Here is a 21,778-nt window from a genome sequence, read left to right as displayed (position 1 = left end):
TTAATACAAAAAATATAAACAAAATTTTAAATGCTGATTACGAGCCAAGAATGTTCAGGGTTACCGCTAGAAAATAAAAAAAAAGCAAAATAAAAATTTATGTTGTTTATGTTTTAATAATAAATACGAATAAATTAATGCGATTGTTATTAATTTGTTGACTTACAATTGTTAAAATAAGATACAAATTTTATGTGATTCAATTGTTTTTTGGGAAGACAAAACTTTTGATCACAACATTTTTTTATGCTGGCAAGGTGTTAGAAAGAGACAAACAGCCTCCGTTCGAACTATCCCTCTCGGCTCGGATTTGCCTCTGTGTATTATGCAACCAATTTAGTACCTTATTGCGTTAGAATAGAGTTCATTTTCGTAAATATATATTTTGAGCGTGCGCAATCTTGTTTAGTAATATTATATCTATGTCAAAAGATGACATTGAATGAGTGGTTACATACTGTGGATTGCCCATGATATTTTTATTTGCCTACATGATTTTATTAATTGTAGATAATATCCTAACTACTAAACTAATCAATAATTTATGTGGTTCCCACATGGATGTAAAAATGGGTTTGCACCATATAACGATGTTTCGGGCCCCGCGTAGCTTGGCGAAGCTTACCTCCATTTTTAACACGCTTATTTCTAGCTAACTCTCTTACCTCTATTCTAAGTGTTACGAGTACGCTAGACTTGGACAGTCCAGGTCAGTTATTAGAAGCTTTGTTATATCTAGTGCGTGCCTAATGTTGATTCTGCTAAATACGCTATTATAACGCCATCATAATTTCATTATTTTCTTCATATTTTTCCTTAAATCTACTCTCCATACATTTGACAGCGGTCAAGTTTGTTTATCTTTGTTGTCAAGTTGACGTATTTTTTGACATCTGGTTTGTTGATTGATTAATGGACGGTCGTCAGTAGGTCGGTCGATTCGCTGTTCGTTTAAAAAACGCGAGTGAATTCTTTAATAATATAAATGATCTCCAAATATATGAGAACAGCTTTGAATTAGGAAATAATTGTAGTGTCTGTTAATGTTGCGCACTTGTAATCGGGACGTGTTGTAGGCAGGTAGGCGTTAATCGTCGCAATGAGAGTTTGGCTATTTTTTTTAATATTATGTGTGTGCACCGGGCTTATTGTTGGTGATAAAGAAAAAATAGAAGATGATGCGAACAGGAAGAGAATACTTGAGCAGTTGACAAGGACTCGCACGGTGTTACTGGATGATTATCATTTGGTCACTAGGCAGATCGCCACCGATGTATATATGTTTAGAAGTTACCGCACAGTTTCTGTAGTATTCTACCCTATAATGAGGGATGTCACGGATGCTCGCTTCACCTTCCAATCTGAGGAGCTTCACTTGAATAACATTGGTAGGTGTCACGCTAACACTTTTATTAATAAGCTTTTTACAGGAGTTCTGCATACTAAGATCCTGCATCTGGAATGTTTATAAATAACAATAATATTCACAATTATTTTTTATTTAATATTTAAGACTGTTTTGTTGTTGAAGAATTAACTGACAATACTGTTATCTTGTTATTTTGGCATGCCTGTATATATTTATTTACTTTAAATTGATTTCCTTGTTCACATAAAGGTCAGCTGCTATGTTTTTTACATGTAACAATAGTATATGTACATATTACATCTACAAAAAAAATTGCAAGGCCAAAGGCAAATAGTAAGACAGTATTTTTTTTTAATAAGATAGACATAGTTATGTAGTCATATTAAGATGACTGTTATAATCAAAATAATTTATATTAAAAGGGTTCTTAGAAAGCTAAAAAGTAACAAAAGGTAAAAATGAAAATGGAGCTGCATAAATCTTAAGACAAGTAAGTAGTTACTGAATAATTGAAGATCCCCATAAATGCAACTTAACTTCAAGGGGCATTTGATTTATTTAAAGGTCAATACATATGTGACTTTTATCAGCACTGATTAACAAGCAGCGTGCACTAATTTGAGCACCAATGCATGCATGATGCAACCACCACCTACATGAATGCACTGATCACTTATTACCAAGTCGCGGCAAGTGGTCAACTAGTTTGGTGTAATTGGAAGTTTCCTGCTTTACTTCTCGTGATAATCTTTGTAATATGACTATTATTGGGCTAAGTAAGCTTAATTTATTTGAAGACTACCTATGTTCTTTAAGTTTGTTTTGGTTTTGCAAAAGAAGATATCATGAGTCATTTAATTAAATAGCAAAATAATATTCATAAGAGTTATTTTACATGCAGTGTCTGCCTTAACAGGATAAATATAGAGAGAATGAAATCTGACATAGAAAAACATTAAAAAAAAAAGATAATAGAAAACCTAAACTGAATGCAACAGGTGGAATCATGTTAGAATCAATGAAGAGTTCTAATCAATAGCATAGCATAATTACCTATAGTAGTGATAACATTATCTGTACATACAATTAACGTAAGATAACAAAATTACCAAACATATACCTATTCAAAGTTATGATAATCTCAAAACATATCAATGTATGCAGGAGATTTTCATGACGTCATCAACTTTCGTAAGAATTAAGTTTCGGGCACCCATACACTCGTACTTGGCTAGCAAAAGTTTTTGCTACTGTTCTATGATAAAGAGCTCCTTCAAATAAGCTAATTTCCCGCTTTTACCTGCGGTTTCGCTAAGTCTATACTAGCGTTGCCGCGCGTATATCAGACCTACGTAAAGATCTGCTGGCATTGCCTAAAAAAATGTAGGTAGGCAGGTAACTGGCAGCCACAGTTTTTTTTGAGATCCGCATTTATCCGCCTATACGCGCGACTACCGAGTACCGGAAGCCTATACAACTTATAAATACAGGTTCAAACGTTCATGACCGTATGTGCTGCGAGTAGGGCAAACAGAGCGGATAATTACGCTAGTGTGCAAGCGCCCTTTATTAAATCGTAGAAAAATGATGATAGGTGATACAATATGAAGATATTTTTTTCGAGGCATGTAGATTTATTACTTACTTAGTAGAAATATTAAAACCACGGTATATTTTCTCGATAGATTTACAAAAAAAACTCAAGTGTTTCCGTAGTCTGATAAAATTTGAACCAAACTACTTAACTAGCTGAAGGTTATCTGCATTGCACCGAATATTTATCATGGTAATATAGCAGACGTCTCCTTTATTATTGAGACAAACTTGCGTGGGTTTTCACGACATGACACGACCGGATAAATTGATTAAATAGAGGTTCGTAAACTAACTTATTAGCTAAGGTCGTGTGAAATAGCTACCGTAAGAAAGACAACTCTAAATAGAAAAGGAAAAATAAAGGACAACAGATAGGTAGGTACGTTGGTACAGCTCGCGCCAATTAATTTTGCATTTATGAAGTTAGCCATTTCTCGCCTCACGGAGCTATGCGCTAGTGTTTTGTTAATACAATATTTAGCTACCTTCGGACCAGCAAAGTCTTTTGACAAGACCTGGACGAACAATGCTTAAAGAGTCAAATGGTTAACTTTAGAAATGCAAAGTTAATTGGTGCAAACTGCAAAGAGTCAAGTTCAGCTCCTCTCTACCACATTTCGGAATCGTTCCGTTAGGTACTAGATTCAAAAATACTCTCTATTTATTCAGGTTAAGGTCGACCTGTATGCCGAATTTCTTCCGAATCTGTTTATCGTCATTGGTTAAACACTTACAGGAATCACTGTTATATTTATTTATTGTTAAAACCCTCTCATGCGCAAAGCTGTGAGAGTTCGTGTTTATTTACAAACGGTAATTTGTTTATCGGCAGTACTCGACCGATATTTATCAGTTCGGACAGTCCGATAGTAGAAAAATAATTACATGTATGTAAAAACATGGCAATGCAGCTAAGTGGTCTAGAAATTATTTATCAAAGCTGCGTGTGTCGATGAAAACTTTTTGATGATAAGCCAATGCAATAAAATGATATGCTGTTGGTATCTCTCTTTAAATAACATTATAATAAGTTATGTAACAAGTAGCCTCCTCTCTCATCTCATAGACTTCTTGATGAACCTTCTAAAAAGTAACGCACTATAACATTCCTCGGTAAATGGGCTATCAAATACTGATAATTTTCTTGAGATTACCGCGTTCAAACTCTTCAGCTTTATAATATCAATTCATGATGATTTTTTGGTTTCAAATTGAACTCAGCTACCTATTCTTCTTTTGTTATATTAGTACATAAAGTTCAATCAACAGACCGACGAACACAAAGCGATCCACGTGTACCACCTGTTTGTAAATATCCACGGTACAAATAAAACAACCAAATGCTTTATGCACGTAACCCTTTTATTTTCAGGCTCATGCAGCCCACAAGAGGTAATCATAAACATAAAACATGGGTCTTACCCGGCCGTGAACCCTGATGGGTACGACTTCCCCAAGGATTTCCTCGACCCGGCTACCAGGGAGCCACTCTATACCCTGGAGGTACAGTCTGATGGCAAGAACAGAACGTACTCGATAGAGAACCCCAAGCCAGGAAACTGGTACGCACTGATTTATATAAAGTGGGAAGATCCTAGGACGCAGAAAGTTGAGCAAGAAGGTAAGGTCTTATTTAATAATTGAACCCCCTTTTCGTAGGTGTTAAAGTTAGTCCGAATTTCGAACTGACTCCTGCATATCGAAATTGATCCATGCTGATCAAGAGAGCCAGGCTGGAGGGTTATTTGCCAATAAACTTATGTACATTATAAATGGTCTCAAACCTCAGGATATCAATATTTAATTATGTATTTTTATTATCAATCTCAAAATATGGTACTACTTATCGTATCGCAGATCAAGCTAATCATTTGATTTGTTTATGAGACCACGCAACCTACTAAATATCAATTGCGATGCTCTAAGCATGTCTTTGGGCAATAATTTGTTCCTATCACTGTCTTTAGCCTCCCAAAATGAAATAGTGGGATGGACTTATACCCAAGCGACTATGTATGACACGTGTCTGTCTAGGCTTCCGTCCGTACCTAAGGCTTAGCGAAGCACGTGCTAAGAATATGTAACGCCGTAATTAAGCCTAGTACATTGCCAGAAAAATAGCAAGCGACGTGATTTGAAGTCTTATCGATTTAGTATATTTTTGCAACTTTGGTCTAGTGGTCGTGGTTACAAAGCGCGACTGCTGTGCACCGGTTCTCGGGTTCAACTCTCAGGTAGGGCTGAAACCGCTTACGCAGCGGATTTTTGAGATACTTTCACTCTTCGCTTTCAATCTGCGCGCAGTGTTCTAGGCGCCTAATTAAAGCTACCTTGAACATCCTCCATAAAGTTACAATCGTCTTTAAGAAGTTTCTGAATTACTCTGTGCTTTTCCGATTGACTTCATGACATTGTGTTGGCTGGGAGTTAGCACATAGGAAGTGGTAAGGGTGGTCGTTTAAGGTTCCGTCTAGTTCGAAGAGTGATTTGTCAGCGATTCAGCTATTCCGAGTTAAAGATTTTGTCTACTTTTGTGGCAGCAGCCAAAAATTATGTAAGCACTGGTCCATCTTTTTAATCATCTCTACTCTACATATAAATATCGTGACCGTAGACCTCAGATTGCAGTTATCAGCGCAGTAGGCGCATGCTAGCTATCAGTTTGACACTATGTTGATTGATTATATCCTCGTAGTGTTCGGGAATGGAAACATGGCCGCCAAAGCGAGACCAACGGAAGATGCAGCTACTTATTATGTAGCAGCTCTCTCTATTTAGATGATCGTTAAGTTCACAAATCCTCATAATATTATGGATTTGAAAGGTGGGTTTGGTTATTTAGATGTTAGTTCCTCCACCGTGCTTTTAACGGATAACGAAATGAGCTGCTTGGAACACCTGGATTGCAAAACGCATACTCACTATTAATCGCAAAAAAATGATAAACAAATACTACAAGATTAATTGGCACAATGATAAGAAGTCTTGAATCACAATTTCTTATGAAGACATAAACAATTTTACAAAAAACGTTATCGGTGATTTCAGAGTCAATTGAACTCCCAAAGATGACATAAATAGCTTTGATCGATACTAGACTAATGCTGATTAAGGATAAACTAAAGTGAATTAAACTTGCTACCATACCCTTGTTTTGACTTGTGTTACGTAGTTAAAAATAACAAGATATTATTAATAAGAAAAAATACCAATTTCGTATTTAAAGTAAGATTAGAAGAAAGATGAGATTATAACGTCCAAGAGCCCGTTCGTTCAGTAGTTAATCTTTTTTCTTTGACAAGTTTCTCGTTTCCAAACTTTCGAGTTTAGAAGTCCGTGAAGTTCCTAAAATTTGTAGATCCACCTTTAATTATAGTGTTGGTAATTAGCGGATTTCCTTATTCTGAGAATTAATTGGAAAAGTCGTTGGTGCGTGGCATTGGATTTTGTGAAAAGTTGCAGATTTGCAGTCTGCAAATGTTCTAAAATGTCGTCAATGAAATATTTAAAACCAGTCTCACGCATCCGCGTACTAACCATGCTCATCCATGTGTCTTCTCATTTAGTTATCCATAACACGGCTGTGTCGGCGTTTGGAAAACCATACCTTATTGGCGGTCCTGTCGATCGAGAGTCCATGAACCCATGTCGGTCCAGCGCTGGATTTAAACCTCATCATAACGCCACTTTGCCTCTTCTCAATCCCGAATCTCTGCTCAACAAATCATCTCCCCAAAAATGTCGTAACCAAATCCGATTTGAATCCAATAAAGAAAATGCGGGTCTAAACTCGATAATATCGCGCTTGGCCGCTCAAAACCACAGTCTATGTGACCTCGTTACGACTTGATTGTTCGACTGCTCACATCCTGTGACAATTGTACGTCGTGATGTTACATACAAAAGCTCTGCTGTGTTATGTAGATTAATGTTACCTATTGTAGTTGTTGGAAGGGATACCGTGAAGGTTCGCTGTTCATTTGTTCGAAGATCTTGTTTCTAATATTATGCCTCATTATCATCATTAATAGGATTTGCAGTGTGATGGTAATTCTTCTCATTGTCAGGCTTATGCGCTATAAGATATTCCTGTTTTTTGTTGTAAAATACCTACATATTAATATGAAGTTTAATCAGAACTGCATGAAGAACTCCCAATTATTTGGTCCCCCAAAAAACTATGGAATAGTGGATGAAGCAACATTTTCGTTAGAATGAGTGACATAAGTTGTTCCGAAGCCTGCTACCTACCTATGGTGTTATTGGATGATACCTATAATGTTATTGGCTTTTAATGGCAGTAGCAATTATACCATTTACACCGTAAACCTAACATAATGGATATTTATAGACACTTATCTAGCTAATAGACAGGCGTTGTTTGCTGTAAGGTCATGCGGGCTAACGTGTTAATGTGTCCATAATTCTTCAAAACGTTGGTTCCTTTTTAATTCCTTGATTATTAGGTATTTTAAGATTTAAGATTATGGGAACTGTTGTTAATCAGTTAATGTGGTCCTACAATCTCTTTTGCGCTATTTCTGATACGTTTTTCTTTTATCTTTTTCGTTCATCTATTTTCTTCATAAATTCATGGCCAACAATAATTGCTCATTAGATATAATTACGTGAGCATGCATCGTAAATTCTCAAAAATGTAACAGCATGGTACGAAAGTTCGAAAGTTGCCAACATAGTGTATTCAGATGACGTAGAAGTATCATATAAAAATACTACATGATAAAACTTTTTATTTTCAGGTCTCGTCGCCGACTGCCAAACGATACTCTACACAGATTTACAAGTGAAACGCGACGAAAATATCGAACTAATAGATTGCTATAATGGCATAACCGAGATAAATTATCATGATCTCCCTGGACTATTCAAGTGCATGTCTACAGATAGAGTAGACCCAATCGCGTTGAATGTTACCATAGTCAACACTTCCGCAGGGGATAGTGAATTGTTCTTTAGGGTACAGGCCCTCTCTATTCCTACAGAAGACAGCAATGTTATATACTGCGCTTTCGACCCTCGAGCGAATAACTACCAGACCATCACATTCATCCCTCACCCAAACGCCTGGCACTACATACACATAGGTCCAATCGAAGGCAATGTGTCCAGAATAGCAGACTGCGAATCCTATTTCATGAGAACAGACATCGATGAGCTGGTAAATCACACAGTTATCGACCTTATGCGCGATGACAAAGGTCGCTTTTTCACGTTCGACTACGGCCTACCCACAACCGACATTCAAGACGCGACGAGTCTAATTAATATAACTTCATCAGAAATTAAGTCGCTGAGGTTTAAAATCAACCAGTTCTTAGATATTGGCGGGAGCTTGTCAATAGCGGCCAGTCTTCTTATGAGCTTGAAATACTATATGGGATATAAGAGGGCGTTTGATAAAGAGACATTGCTGGCCTTTACGGAAGATAATCAATTTTTCAAAGCTGTGATATGCATGGATATTGGTCACCCCAGCATACCGTTGGAGAGTGGTCATTGTCGGTACAACGATAAGGTGAAGCCGGCGTTGTTCGTGCTGAACAGTACCGACTCAGAATCGATATACGACAAGACGTATATCCCGTTTCCTGACAGTGGTACTTGGTACTTAACGTTTAGGATATTTTGTGACCAGAGTGTGTGTCCTTGCCGGACTTCGGATAACGGGACGAAGTATTACGTGGACACTTCTAGTGATAGAGACATTGATGATTCTGTGGTTGCCTCGAATGGGACTCGGTTGGGGACTTCGGAGTGTAACGCGACGGTAGTGTTGACCGTGTCGTCGATGTCGTGCGTTTCTGGAAAGTGCAGCAACCACGGCAACTGTTTGCTGAACACTTTCGGAGCGCTGGTGATGTCGTTTTGTTCCTGCGCTTCTGGTTACGGAGGTGAGTTTAATCAAATAATTAAAATGACTTTAAAATGTACTGATTAGTCCAAGGGGTTTTGTTTTATTAACAGGTTTTAACATACTTTTTTCTCATTTCCAGGTTGGGACTGTTCCGATAGCTCCAGAATGGACAGCAAGGTCTACATGTTAGTCTCCGTGCTCCTCCTCACTCTGAGCAACATCCTCTTCATCTTCTCCATCTACGTGGCGGTCATCCGGCTGTACTACACCGAGGCCATGATGTATGCCTTCACCATGATCTTCTCCACTTTCTACCACGCCTGCGACGCCCCCTCCCAAGTCGCCTACTGCATCATGAGAGGTAATATCCTCCAATTTGGGGACTTCTACTGCGGCCTCATGTCTTTCTGGGTAACTTTACTCGCTATGAGCATCCTAAACGAAAAACTAAGATCCTCATTACAACTTATAGGTGCTATAATAATAGCTTTATTAACGACTTGGAATATGCATTCTTTTGTCTCATTTCTACTGCCAGTAGCCGTTGGCATATCAGTAGTTTTCAGTTCCTGGTATCTTGATTATAGGAAAAATCGTGTCATGAAGTATCCTAGGTCGTATTATTTTAAGCACATGCCTTTAGGTATTGTGTTAGTTAGTGTAGGTTTGATTTGTTACGCTTTTCTGCAGACGGAGCAGAACTATAAGATAGTACATTCAGTGTGGCATATGATTATTGCTTTGAGTGTTGGGTTCTTGTTACCTGATATTAAGAGGGCAGGTGATGTGAATCCCTTTTTTCCAACACATGGTTATTATAAGTTGTCGTTCTGTAGGATGTTTCGGAGACCTCAAGCGCCAATAGCGGCTGATTAACACTTTCAAGACCAATAGCGATCTAGCCGTATTTTTGAAACACAGTTTATAAAATTATACAAATAAAGTTGGTCATACGGCCAACATTTGTGCTGTAAGTACATATAGCAAAATAGTTTACGATTATCTCCGATTTTCTTTATCCTAAGAATAAATATAACGAACAAATATAGAGGTGCAAATATTTAATTTAGTTTAGTTTTTAAGTACAAGTTTAAAGCCTAGTATTTTTTCGACTAGTCATCAATAAAGTACAGGTTTGATTTTATACAGGTGTCGCGTCTATGGTAAACTTTCTGAGACGTATTTTTATAGTGAATTAGGTAAATTGATGTTTGACGAAAGTCTCACTCAGGCTCTGAGAATCGAGCATTGCGTAGGATTTAAAATGAGAAATTAAGTCTTGACTGAATTAAGATTTGTTTATTGGCAAATTGTAGACAGAATTTCATGTTTTGTGTTGCCTTAGTTATTTAGTTGATGGTCCAAAGTATAGACGCCCCAATATGGATACCAAATAAGTACCAATCATATTGATATTCTATAAGTCACTAAGTTTACAAATCTCGTTCACAAGACTTCTTCACCAGAAATATTTTGATGGCTAGATTTTCTTTTGTCTCAAATATTTGCGATATTTGGCCAATGTAGACCCTTCATCTTTCAAAATAGAGTCGATTTGATATTTGTTAAATTTCGTAAATTTTACAAAGTGCCAGTTTGAGATTAATGGTTCAATTCTTGACCTCAAAGTTTACTCGTTTTATATGTTTACAAAAATAATTAGGGAATTGTATATAGCTGCATAGTTTGTTGGTTATACGTAGGTACCTCCATCTAACGGCATATTATTATGCTCACGGTAAGAAAAATAAAAAATAATTTATGTGATTACCAATCAATACGTAAGTTATCATAATTCCTGTCTACTTGATTTTTATGTATAAATTCATTCAAATACACGTAAAATGTTACAAGCGTTCATAGCGCTATTACCGCATAAAACCATTAAAATGGACTGTACCTACTTGGCAGCTACTAAAATTAGACTTTAAAGTTATACTCATAAAGTTTGTATTCCTTTTTCATCACATGGCTTCCTATGCATTGCATTTATCATTTTGATACATTCCTTAGTACTGTCTTTGCTTTTAGTTCCTATAGTTAAACCGCAGTCTTAAATTTAAAAATTAAACCGCTTAATAGGAAATTATGTTTATGTACTTTTTTGTTTGTTCTCTTATGGAAATGTAGCCAGATTATACTTAAAAAGTTATTTATTTATTTATATAGCTTCGAATTATTCGTTATTTATTCAACGGCTAAATGTGAATCATGTATATTTTTCTACTCATACTTTATTGATATAGTGGTCGCAAAGTGCGACTGCTTTGCACGTGGTCTCGGGTTCGATTCCCGAGCCGAAGTTGGTGATACTCCCATTCATCGGAGAGCATGTTAATGTCGGTCCTACGCCTGATCTCTCTCCGGTGGTGTCGTATTGCCGTCACATCAGGCTATGAGAGTGAAGGAATAGTGAGTGCACTTGTGTCTGCGCAAATGCTTGTGCACTATATTATGTCCTGCGCAGCTGGCTGATCTCCTACGGTCTGGATGCCATTAATTATTATTTATTGGTACTATAACTATTGATATTGTCCACGACGCAATTTGTAAATACTGATACGGTGCCTTATATTGTCCACTTGAAACTCTATAAAGAAATTAGAAGTGTTGTGCCATTATATTATACATATAATATAGTAGATTTTCATTATAATGTAAGTAAAAAGTTGAAATTACACTGGAAAGGAATTTTAATAGGTTTAATTTAGAACAATTAAGATGCACGCGTGTTTTCATGCATAATAAATATAGCATTATTCAACATTGATCAGTGTTGCTAGTGCATCAGATATGTATTTTAATTTAATGATATTGATGATAAAGATTGTCAAATAAAACTGTAACAGACAATAACAGAAACGTAAAATATTGTGTAGTAATGTTTCTTTCTGTTTTAATTTACCACATTTGTTTGGAAACATTTACGGTGAGTTGCACAATTTAACTATACCGATAACAAAACCATTTTCAGCTGTCAAATCACCGATTTGACCAAAGGGCCGCATGTACACGGTTGGTTATCGTTATAAGTAGTTAAATGGTGTAACCCACGCTTAGTTCTTCAGAATTTTGGCAGTTTACGGTAACAAAATATAGTGCAATATTTCAATGACTTCACAATAGTATACGATTTTTTTTACATTACTATCACAAATGCCAAATATATCTACTTAAATGTAAGATAATTATCTGTTTCATAGTCAATTTTATATTTATGTGTGATAACACGACTTGTGTGATGTTTCTTAGACGTTATTACACGCAGAAGCTTTAAATATCTTTTTTAAATGATTTGTCGCTTTCTAGAACATTCCCTTCAATTTGAAATGGTGTTGCCATGTTTATTTGGCTTAGGTTTTATTCAAGTTGCATAATAAAAATGTGTGTTACCATTATGTAAAAAATGTTGTATGTTAGATAGTAAATTGTATTAATTACCAATTAGAAATAATTTTATTGGCATTAAGTATTTGATGTTTTACTCTTTTGAAAAGGATCAGTTTAATATTTTATTATACAAAAAACATGACAACTGAGAAGCGCATATGCTTTAATTGGAATTTGAGTTTTAGACTTGAAGTAAATCTCTAAATACACAGGTCCTAAAAATATTGTTTTTGTTCATAATTGCTTTTCGCTCAATAATTTGTAAAAATAGCTCAAATTTGTGTTTATGTGCTGTGTGAAAAGCCCATTGTATTTTTTTGTAAAATTTTCACAGTTTTCTTTTCATTCTCATTGAAGTTACCAATGTTTGTCAGAATTTGTAATATATCACAACAAATATTGTATGCTATTTGTATTTGTATATCGATTTGTATTGCGTTGCATTTATATTTGTGAAATTTATTATAGGTATATTATTTGTTGTCAATTTATAAATGTGATTATTAAAATGGAAGTATAATTTATAATGCAGTTGTTTTATTATTACATGCCTATGCCTAAATGGATATGGATTATATTCCTAAACTTGTAATATAAGCTAATATTCACTAACAATTTGTAATACTCAGTATTATAATTAATGCAGAGACAGACCAGCAGAGTAGAGGACTCTATTTTATATGCATTGATTCCTCAAGAAATCTTACAGGTGTAGAAGAAAAGTCAGTATATAAAATACATGTTGCTTTATTAAAACAATTGTATTAAAATATTTCCTTCATACATATCCACAAGCACTTAACAATAATCATTTAAGTAATAAATATATTACACTAAATACAGTCAATCACAGGCTAGGCACAGTATTAAATAGGCAGAAAATGGTTCTTTTTTCATAGTTTCTCAGATACAGTTCATTTCAAAAAAGTTAGAATGATTAGATCATGCAGGATGTAAGGATCAAAGAATATGTTTGGAAGATGTAAAAATGACAGTCAGTTCCATTCAATCTTATTATCTATAACAGATATCCTACCATACATATAGGCTTTTTAACTGTTGTTATCAACATATGCATTGAATGACTTCAACACATTTACTTTTGAGATCCAATAAAATAATTGGTTTTGTTAAGTAACTATTAAATATGAATTAACATTTAGATACTAAAAACTTCTTACAGTGCCTGCACCATACCTTATTTCTCTTTCGAATTGTTCCGGTTTCAAAGTCCCATCAATGCTTACACAATTTTGATTAAATACACTATAAGCTGAAACCTCCCCCTTCTGTCTAGGTCTTGTGCGAGTGTTCAAACATATACCTATTAAAATTGATATAACAAAGTACACAGCACCAAACTGTAGTTTGATGAATATGGCCCAAAATACAAGCCATATTATTCCATACACAGACCATCGGATAAGACAGTTTCTCCACGATTCTTCCTCTTCTTCAAAAGATTCTACTTCACTTGTTTCTGAGACCACATCAGTTATTTCTTCGACTGGTGGAGCATCAGTTGGTGGTGGTTCTTCATTTTCAATCTGAAAAAATAAATGATGGGCTTTTTATTTTCTTTCTATAAAAAAGTGTGTCACAATGTGGCACAACCAAAAGTTGGTGATGTATTTTTAGTTCTTCAAACCAAGGTAAGTAGGCAATCTCATAATTGAATTTTTAGCTTTAACACCATAAACTGATATAAAAAAAAAACATACCAGCAAAGCTTCCTCATCACGTTCTCTACCCATGTCCTGTATCACTTTTGGAATTAAAAAGTTAACGAGCTTCTCTTTGGACTTTTCGAACTTTTCCTTAGCGTTGTCAATGAGTTCCTTACGGCGTCGAAGTGCCCGGTATTCTCTTAGTTTAGCCTCCATCCGCAAATCAAATCAGCTATGATAACACTTGATTTTTACCTGAAGATAACAGAATGAAGATAGATTAAAAGTAAACGATTCGATGATGACACCAAAATGTGTACAGGGACATAACAAAAACAGTTCATTACCGTAGTTGAAAAACTGAGTTTACGATCACTTTTTTCCAGATAATCTGAGTGCTACGTGTTGTGAAGAAGTAAAAGATGTTAAATCATTTAAGCCCTAATGATTTGGATAGGTCAATAACTATATAGATGGGTTAAATAAAGAAAAACTAATTGAATTACTTTTCAAAATAAACACGTATGCGCACAGCTGTACGATGTTTTGGCTGTCATTGTCAAATAAATTGACAGTGACAGAAAAATGAATGAATGGTTATTATATGCGTGTTGTTATATGCTATGGTAGCACTAAAGGCTAACTTTATGATAATTTAGTTGATAACATGTGCGTAAAACACTTAGTAAATTATAAAATTGTAATTTATGTATAATGATTATATACTTTATCGATCTATATAACGATAACAAAGGGGTTTCATAACTGCAGTTCCATTTTATTATCGTGGCAACATTACTTTGGGCGCGAAGTGCCGATCGATATCCTGTTCAGCCGGAAGTAATTTTTGTGGAAAATGGGTTTTCACTGAGCCAATAAATATTAGTGAAATTCACGTAAATGGAACATCAATCAGATATGGGGGCGTACGGAGAAAATCCGAATGTGCAAAACAGTGGAAATTATATAACTATAATCCCCGTGGATTATTCAAGGCGAGGATATCCTATGCAGGCTGAATATCAGTATAAGTAAGTAGATAATATATAACGTGTTTAGGTAAATAAATAAAATATTAGAAAAAATAAAACAAGTACTTTGCATATCATTCTTATTCTACATACCTATAATGTTTGGATAAAAAAATAAACACAACATTTTCTTCAGTGAATTCAGATCTCGCGAGGAATACTACAGCGTACAAAGCCAGAAGTTGCAAGCAGAAGTGAATGCCCACTTATACTCCGTGTCACAACGATTGCCACACTTATCGTACAGCCCACTAGGCAGACACAGTGATTGGGACAAACATGATCCGCACAAACCTTTACAGCCTGACTCTAAAGAGAGCAATAGTTCTGACTCCTTGGAGAAAAGTGTTATGGGTAAGTATTAAACTCTCCACCTTCTTTAAGCTGTGCCCTATAGGGTCCATATTGTCACTAATCCAAATGTACCACCTGTTATAACATATGGAATGCTAATAAAGAATTGAGTATTGAGTAAGAACTAATATTTTTATATAGGTTTGATTAGTTCGGGCGGTCGCCGATTCTACAGCGTTCCATGTGCATTAGCTCAGAGCCTGAATAGGGGGACCCGCTTATCAGACCAAAGATGAGATGGCCTTCTAGAGTCATCCCTAGAGAAATTCGTAGCCTTACGTAGTTCTTCTTCTTTCGTGTCGATGACATGTCTTATAGTGAGACTGACCTACGTAGTGGATAAAATCTTAACTTACAGTTGAAAACGGGTCTTTTTTTTAAATGGGCTCTAACGGACACGAAACAAATGGTTTATATTTCCGATTATAAGAAACATAAAACGCTTGTGCTGTTTTGAAACGCAGTACGCCTTCCAGGGTCGAACCTCAGTAGCTGTTCCAACCAGACTGGGTCGAGCAGCATTGCGGCAGGCTCCTTCAGTACTACGGAACCAATTACCAGCGGAGGCAGTTCTTCTAGTGCTATTTCACCGCCTTTACCAGGTTAATTTTTTTTTCATATCGTCTAATAGGGGTTTTACTACAATTCGAAAATGGCATAATAAATATTATCATCGGCAATATTACAGGGTTGTTTTTCGAGGTTTCCAACGATGGGCTTTAGATTTGAAAATTAATATCTTTTTACTTGCCACTAACGAAGCCTTTGAGATTCTTTCATTCCGATCCCACCATAAAATATATCCACGTTCTTATAATATTAAATCGACGGTATCTAGAGTGTAAAATGGCTCGTTCACTTTTTAACTTTGCTGTAAAATTATGAAAATAGCAGTATATAACAGTTGTTTATTCCAATATTCAGGTTCATCAGGCAGCACGGCGTCCTCATCGACAGTATCCTCAAACCCCGTGACCTGCATCTACCTGATGTCCCGCACCGCAGTTATGATGGAGATGAGCTCCGAAGAAGTTCCCTCTCATGTGACAGCGGCCAGGTTCCTCAATGCGCTGCTGGCGACTGAGGAGTTAGGGCTCTCGCAGCCAAGCACTAGGAGCTTGGCAGCTAATGTGTTTGCGTTGTGGATGTGCAGTCCTTTGTTAGGTAAGAATGCTTCAAAATTTTCGTTCCGATCCTGAACGAAAATTTGATCCTGATCTGTTCGGCATTAATTTAATGACCAGTCGCCATTATCCCGACCATCAAAACCAGTAATTTAAAATACTTTAATCAATAGGTCAATAAGCCAAGTACCTGTCTATGATAATTTTTCACGAACTGGCCCTACCATTTCTCTTCTTCGACACTGGTGCTGCCTATTTTCAATTCCTTGCAGGACCCAATGAATTATTGAGTTAAAATCGTATCATTTTTTTCAGAAATCCAATTAAAACCTCATCATTGTCCATGGAGATTCTGGGCGAACTGGCAGAAATTGGTGCATCGCTATGGCCACGGCTCGGAATCCAGACTGAATCGCGACCAGCCTGTGTTGCGATTACAAAGAAACGTGTTCTTTCCAAAACATCTGGAAGAGGGCATCAAGTACGTAGTTCAACGTTCTATTTTTCTTAAAATCTTGCTTTTACTGGACCAAAAAATCCTAAAGATTAAAGTTGCCCACAACCCTAATTCACACGTAGTTCTTATCTACTTCCTTGTGTTCGCTCCCAATCTTCTACTCTTTAATATTATACTGCCTCTAACTCTCGCTATGTACTCTCCCTATATTCCACCTCTCCCTTATGAAGCTGGGCTGAATCCACTCCTGGATTTGATTCACAGACTTTCTTTTTGCGAAAGTCTTAGCGAAGTTTTGATTACGAGTTTGAATGTTCTGTATGATATGGCTAGCGTTTATTGAATGTATTTGAGTGCGGAATACATTATAAAATAGAAAGTCAGGACATAATTAAATCTAATCCGCTATGCGCTATCGTGCCGACATGTTCCGAAAAGCAGTATCGTTATATGAGGCTTAATTTTAATGTTCCAGAGATTCTAGGATCCAAGAACTGCTGTACGAAGAGGCTCGCCACAACGTGGTGACTGGGCGGTATCCTTTAGAAAGTGCTCAGGCAGTCATGTTGGGAGGTCTGCAGGCCAGGATACAGCTGGGACCTTATGATCCTCATCGACATACTGCAAGGTTCTTTAGGTGAGGAAAATATCATATTAAGCAGATTTATAGATTTTTACAATGTCCTTTTAGCATATTTATGAGCAGTGCCTGAAGCGATACAATCACAGTTGGACACCTTTCGTCTTTTCATTAAAGGGAAAAGTATAGGACTTCTTCCTTAACGTCTCAGAGAACCCTTACAGAAGTTTTTCATTGACCAGTCATTAAAGAGTCTGTTATCGTTTCTCTACGGTATGGTGTCGTTCCATCAATCCCCACTATGGTGCTGTTCAATTCCAATTTAGCCAAAGTTCTATGGATTATAATTGAACCTCACCCCAGGGCCCAACAAGACAAGTACCTGCCGAAGCACGCCCGGTCGGGGCGCTGGGCGGCGCTGCTGCCGGCGGGGCGCAAGGGCAGCCCGGAGGCGCGGCTGCTGGAGCAGGCGCAGCGCCCGCCCGCCGCGCCGCCGCGCAAGCTGCGCCACAAGTACCTCGCGCACACACGGACACTGCCTACTTATGGGTAACTAACTCTCGTTTCAGTGCTTCTTCAATTTGTATGCTGCATTCAATCATCATATTATCAGCCAATTGCCGTCCACTGCTAAAAGTATGCCTCCTCCAACAAACGCTAAACATCCCAGCATTGAATATGAATTCGCAATCTGCCATATAATCAGGTATGTTCCGTCCCGCTCGACCTACAAACTCTTACTATCCTCTTTATTCATGTCATCTCTCAAGCAATCCATCTATATTTTCTTCAGCGTTCTTCTCTATGTCCATCCATTCACATTCATATTTATTTAACACACTATTTATAACATGCGTTTCATTCTCTCTGTCATTTTCTTACTCATCAAGTCCTTTACATCTGGTATGTAATGTAATGGCCATGAACTGCCGACTGTAGCCTTACCAACCTCTAATGACTCTTGGTCCTGATCTCCTTAGGGCGGCGTTCTTCCAAGGTCAGATCGAGCAGCCGGTCCGCAGCCTGACAAGCCTGCTGACGCACGAAGACATACCAGTACTCGTCGCCGTCAACTCCAACGGAGTTTACGTTATTGATGATACTGAGAGCGTAAGTGAACTTTGTGTCTAAACAAAAACTTTTGCGGTCACTAGGGTCCTGATATATGATCCTTAATGACTCCTTTATTTGATAGTTAATACTTTATGACTAAACAATTTTAATGGTTCTGGTTGATATCAATAAGCGTGCGTTCAAACAAAACGACCTAAATGAGAGTGTGTTATTGATAAAATCTGCTACTTACCTAGGATTAGCAAGTTGAAGTGGCAATGGGGTGGTCATATTGCTCGCAGAGCAGATGGCCGATGGGGTCGAAAGTGCTGGAGTGGAGACCACGGACTAGTGAGCGCAGCGTAGGACGTCCACCAACAAGGTGGACAGACGACCTTATAAAGGTCGCCGGAAGACGCTGGATGAAGGTCGCCTCCAAAAGGTATCTGTGGAGATCTAAGGGGGAGGCCTATGTTCAGCAGTGGACGTCCTACGGCTGAGATGATGACTTACCTAGGATCCAGATTTCACGAATAAAACCTTTACAGCCCTGTCCATGTTGACTCTATTTCCTAAAAGACTCCATTTATTTGATATCAAATAACCCTTATATTCCAGACTGTCCTTTTGGGTCTACTATACGAGGAGCTGTCCTGGGACTTCGGCATACCGTCAGACGACAATGAGGACTGTCTGCCGTGTCTGTTCCTGCAGTTCATGGTGGTGGAAAATGGATTAAGGGTCTCTAAGATATTACAGGTAAGTCCTATTAAGTCGCGGAACTCGCTGGCGGAAGCTTATTACAGAGGACAAAACAAGCGAAATCTATTCCTTGTTGGTACTGTAACTGTGGAATGTGTGTACGGTTGGTTATTTAAATCTTGAGGTCTAAATGGCCCAAGGGTGTGTTTTGCATCAACAACCCAATATACTGCTGGATATAAAAGTAATTCATGAAACACCACAATGATTCTTCACACACATTCCACCTTCAGCTCCAGTTTATTTATGTTGTTTTTTTTCAGGTATTCTCAAAGCAAGCGATGATGATGGACACGCTTATAGAGCACTTCGCTGGGGAGTATAGGAAGCGACTTGGACAGGAGACTCCCAGTGACCACGCTAATTATGACTATCATTCAGGTAAGATTACACAGAATCTATTTGCATGCTATCCATATAAAATCGCAAACTGACGATTGGCCATTGCCTTCATAACTCTAGACATAGCTAGTTAAAAAATGTTCTACATTAGTACGCCTTAAAGTTTCTTATCGCAGAAAAAAATCGTATCTATCCGAATTAAAACTACATTCCAAATAATTTTACGCTCATTTTTTTTCAATTCCAGATTCAGGCAGCATATCCCTCCCCCCTCTATCCCGTCCGGACTCCCCACAACGTCGGCTTGCCAACAAGCTGTCACGCCTAGCTCTCGCCACGCACGACGGCAGAGGCAATCTATTAGGCGGAGCTGGTGATTGGAACACTGATCTCAACTATCCGAGACCTTCGTGGATACTACCAAAGCATTAGAGGTTTAGGGAGAAAATAGAACTTAAAGAGGCTTCAAGAGCTAATATACTAAAATGAAAAGAGAATCTCACTCGCCATGACCTTGAAGAATAAAAAATATTCAGCCTCATATCCCTCCCTCCATTATCGAGGCAGGACTCCTCACAACGTCTGCTCGTCAACAAGCTATCCCGCCTAGCACTCGCCACACACGACGGCAGAGGCAATCTATTAGGCGGAGCTGGTGACTGGAACACTGACCTCAACTATCCGAGACCTTCGTGGATACTACCAAAGCATTAGGGGCTTAGGGAGAGAATAGAAGTTATTGATGAAGAGTTAGGATCTAATATAACAAAAGGGGAAGAGAATCTCATTCGTTATGATGTTCAAGAACAAAAAAGATTCAGGCAGCATATCCCTGCCCCCTCTATCCCGTCTGGACTCCCCACAACGTCGGCTCGCCAACAAGCTATCCCGCCTAGCTTTAGCCACACACGACGGCAGAGGCAATCTATTAGGCGGAGCTGGTGATTGGAACACTGATCTGAACTATCCGAGACCTTCGTGGATACTACCCAAGCATTAGAGGCTTAGGGAGAGAATAGAAGTTATTAATGAAGAGTTAAGATCTAATATAACAAACAGGGAAGAGAATCTCATTCGTTATGACGTTCAAGAACAGCAAAAATTCTGGCAGAATAACCCTTTCCTGTCCAGGCTGGGCTGGGCTAGGATACTACCCAAGCATTAGGGGCTTAGGGAAAAAATTGAACTTATTGATGGAGAGTTAATAGCAGCTAATATATCAAAAGGGGAAGAGAATCTCATTCAGTATGATTTAGTTAGAGGAATTAAAAAAATGAAAGTGTGGTAAAATGTAACTGTTGTGAAAAACACAGGAAAAGTTTTTGTTGATGTTTGTACCTATGTATGATTTATTTGTAAAATAAAATTGTTCATTATTTGTTAAAGTAAACCTAGATTGAGAGCCACAGGTCTGATTGTAAATCTTAGATAAATTATACTGATAACATTGTAAATAAAACAATTATTTCCAAATGAACTGGTTTTAATTTTACAACTTCATGAAATATAATCCAATAGGGAACAATTTCAGAATAACATAATTAGTTTTAACATTAATACATAATATTAAACATAACGTTGTTGTAAATATATTATAAAAGAAATTCTAGACGGGGTCCTATTTAAAATTAGAATGAAATACTTCTATCTATAAAAAGTATTTTTAGGGGATTCCCGTCAGAAATAAAATTGTGTAACAAGACGCATCCAAAAGCCATCTTGATTTTAATCTCACAATTGTTTGTTGATATTGGTATAGACGGTTTATTCCACGAAAGCAGGTGTGACTTGGCGAGTCGGCCACTAGCGAGTGCGCCTTTGCTTATACATACATACAAAGACAATATGCATTTACATTTACACACACAGATATAGCGCTTGCTTACGTGAGAAAAAAAAGACATCAATATATACTATCGTAGATATCCATACTCTTCTACCACCTTACCTCAACACCAAGTTTACCACTCTAAGGGTATGGGAATCCTCTGCCCCTTTCATGTTTTCCATGACTTGCAGCTTTATTGTACTCCTTGAGGAGTGGGTGTTTATCCAGGTAATCCATGAGCACCTTGAATCTGGGCCCTGAGAGATCCCGGTGGCGCGTCAGTCTTACCTCCAAGGCGTGGACTTTGAAGGATAACTCGGCACTGAGGACAAAATGGATAGACAATCAGT

The 21,778-nt window shown here is 37.4% G+C and overlaps 4 protein-coding genes across 6 annotated transcripts in view; 2 read left to right on the top strand and 2 right to left on the bottom strand.

Moving 5' to 3' along the window:
- The first annotated feature begins 889 nt into the window (after positions 1-889).
- Positions 890-12,757, top strand: LOC110376437 (post-GPI attachment to proteins factor 6). The gene is made up of 4 exons (XM_021334906.3): positions 890-1,388; positions 4,338-4,586; positions 7,726-8,877; positions 8,980-12,757. The coding sequence occupies exons 1-4, from the start codon at positions 1,100-1,102 to the stop codon at positions 9,714-9,716; spliced, it is 2,427 nt and encodes an 808-aa protein (XP_021190581.3). The 5' UTR covers positions 890-1,099; the 3' UTR covers positions 9,717-12,757.
- Positions 12,758-12,961: 204 nt separating this feature from the next.
- On the bottom strand, positions 12,962-14,469 carry LOC110376422 (SAYSvFN domain-containing protein 1). 2 transcript variants are annotated; one of them, XM_021334889.3, is made up of 3 exons: positions 14,245-14,469; positions 13,952-14,152; positions 12,962-13,777 (listed from the first exon to the last, which is right to left on the bottom strand). In XM_021334889.3, the coding sequence occupies exons 2-3, from the start codon at positions 14,111-14,113 to the stop codon at positions 13,397-13,399; spliced, it is 543 nt and encodes a 180-aa protein (XP_021190564.3). In that variant the 5' UTR covers positions 14,114-14,152; positions 14,245-14,469; the 3' UTR covers positions 12,962-13,396. The 2 variants fall into 2 exon arrangements, with proteins under 2 accessions (XP_021190564.3, XP_049704883.2); XM_049848926.2 differs by having other exon boundaries at positions 14,404-14,449.
- Positions 14,470-14,697: 228 nt separating this feature from the next.
- LOC110376445 (FERM domain-containing protein 8) lies at positions 14,698-20,068 on the top strand. Of its 2 annotated transcripts, none has more exons than XM_064039797.1 (11): positions 14,698-14,928; positions 15,065-15,282; positions 15,747-15,884; positions 16,207-16,446; positions 16,722-16,887; positions 17,339-17,500; positions 17,807-17,992; positions 18,424-18,553; positions 19,115-19,255; positions 19,522-19,639; positions 19,848-20,068. In XM_064039797.1, exons 1-11 carry the CDS (start codon positions 14,798-14,800, stop codon positions 20,030-20,032), a joined length of 1,815 nt encoding a protein of 604 aa, XP_063895867.1. In that variant the 5' UTR covers positions 14,698-14,797; the 3' UTR covers positions 20,033-20,068. The 2 variants fall into 2 exon arrangements, with proteins under 2 accessions (XP_063895867.1, XP_063895868.1); XM_064039798.1 differs by having other exon boundaries at positions 15,759-15,884; positions 19,848-20,065.
- A 1,113-nt stretch (positions 20,069-21,181) lies between these two features.
- LOC110376431 (dynein regulatory complex subunit 7) overlaps positions 21,182-21,778 on the bottom strand; it is a 126,398-nt gene continuing 125,801 nt past the window's right edge. Inside the window, exon 14 of the mRNA XM_064039849.1 lies at positions 21,182-21,750. Within this exon, the coding sequence (XP_063895919.1) occupies positions 21,570-21,750 (181 nt within the window). The 3' untranslated portion in view covers positions 21,182-21,569. The remainder of the gene's footprint in view (positions 21,751-21,778) is intronic.

The sequence above is a fragment of the Helicoverpa armigera genome, chromosome 20, assembly GCF_030705265.1.
Source record: "Helicoverpa armigera isolate CAAS_96S chromosome 20, ASM3070526v1, whole genome shotgun sequence".
NCBI lineage: Eukaryota > Metazoa > Arthropoda > Insecta > Lepidoptera > Noctuidae > Helicoverpa > Helicoverpa armigera.
Note: the sequence above shows the minus strand (reverse complement) of the source record. Positions and strands in the feature narration are given on the sequence as shown.

What these genes read in the sequence shown, in the direction of transcription:
- LOC110376437 (XM_021334906.3), top strand. Translation starts at nt 1,100, where the DNA reads ATGAGAGTTTGGCTATTTTTTTTAATATTATGTGTGTGCACCGGGCTT. An exon ending in GCTTCACTTGAATAACATTG is followed by an intron (nt 1,389 to 4,337) that starts GTAGGTGTCACG and finishes TTTTATTTTCAG; the next exon opens with GCTCATGCAGCCCACAAGAG. An exon ending in GCAGAAAGTTGAGCAAGAAG is followed by an intron (nt 4,587 to 7,725) that starts GTAAGGTCTTAT and finishes TTTTATTTTCAG; the next exon opens with GTCTCGTCGCCGACTGCCAA.
- LOC110376422 (XM_021334889.3), bottom strand. Translation starts at nt 14,113, where the DNA reads ATGGAGGCTAAACTAAGAGAATACCGGGCACTTCGACGCCGTAAGGAA. An exon ending in GTGATGAGGAAGCTTTGCTG is followed by an intron (nt 13,778 to 13,951) that starts GTATGTTTTTTT and finishes TTATTTTTTCAG; the next exon opens with ATTGAAAATGAAGAACCACC.
- LOC110376445 (XM_064039797.1), top strand. Translation starts at nt 14,798, where the DNA reads ATGGAACATCAATCAGATATGGGGGCGTACGGAGAAAATCCGAATGTG. An exon ending in CATACTGCAAGGTTCTTTAG is followed by an intron (nt 17,501 to 17,806) that starts GTGAGGAAAATA and finishes ACCTCACCCCAG; the next exon opens with GGCCCAACAAGACAAGTACC. An exon ending in TAATTATGACTATCATTCAG is followed by an intron (nt 19,640 to 19,847) that starts GTAAGATTACAC and finishes TTTCAATTCCAG; the next exon opens with ATTCAGGCAGCATATCCCTC.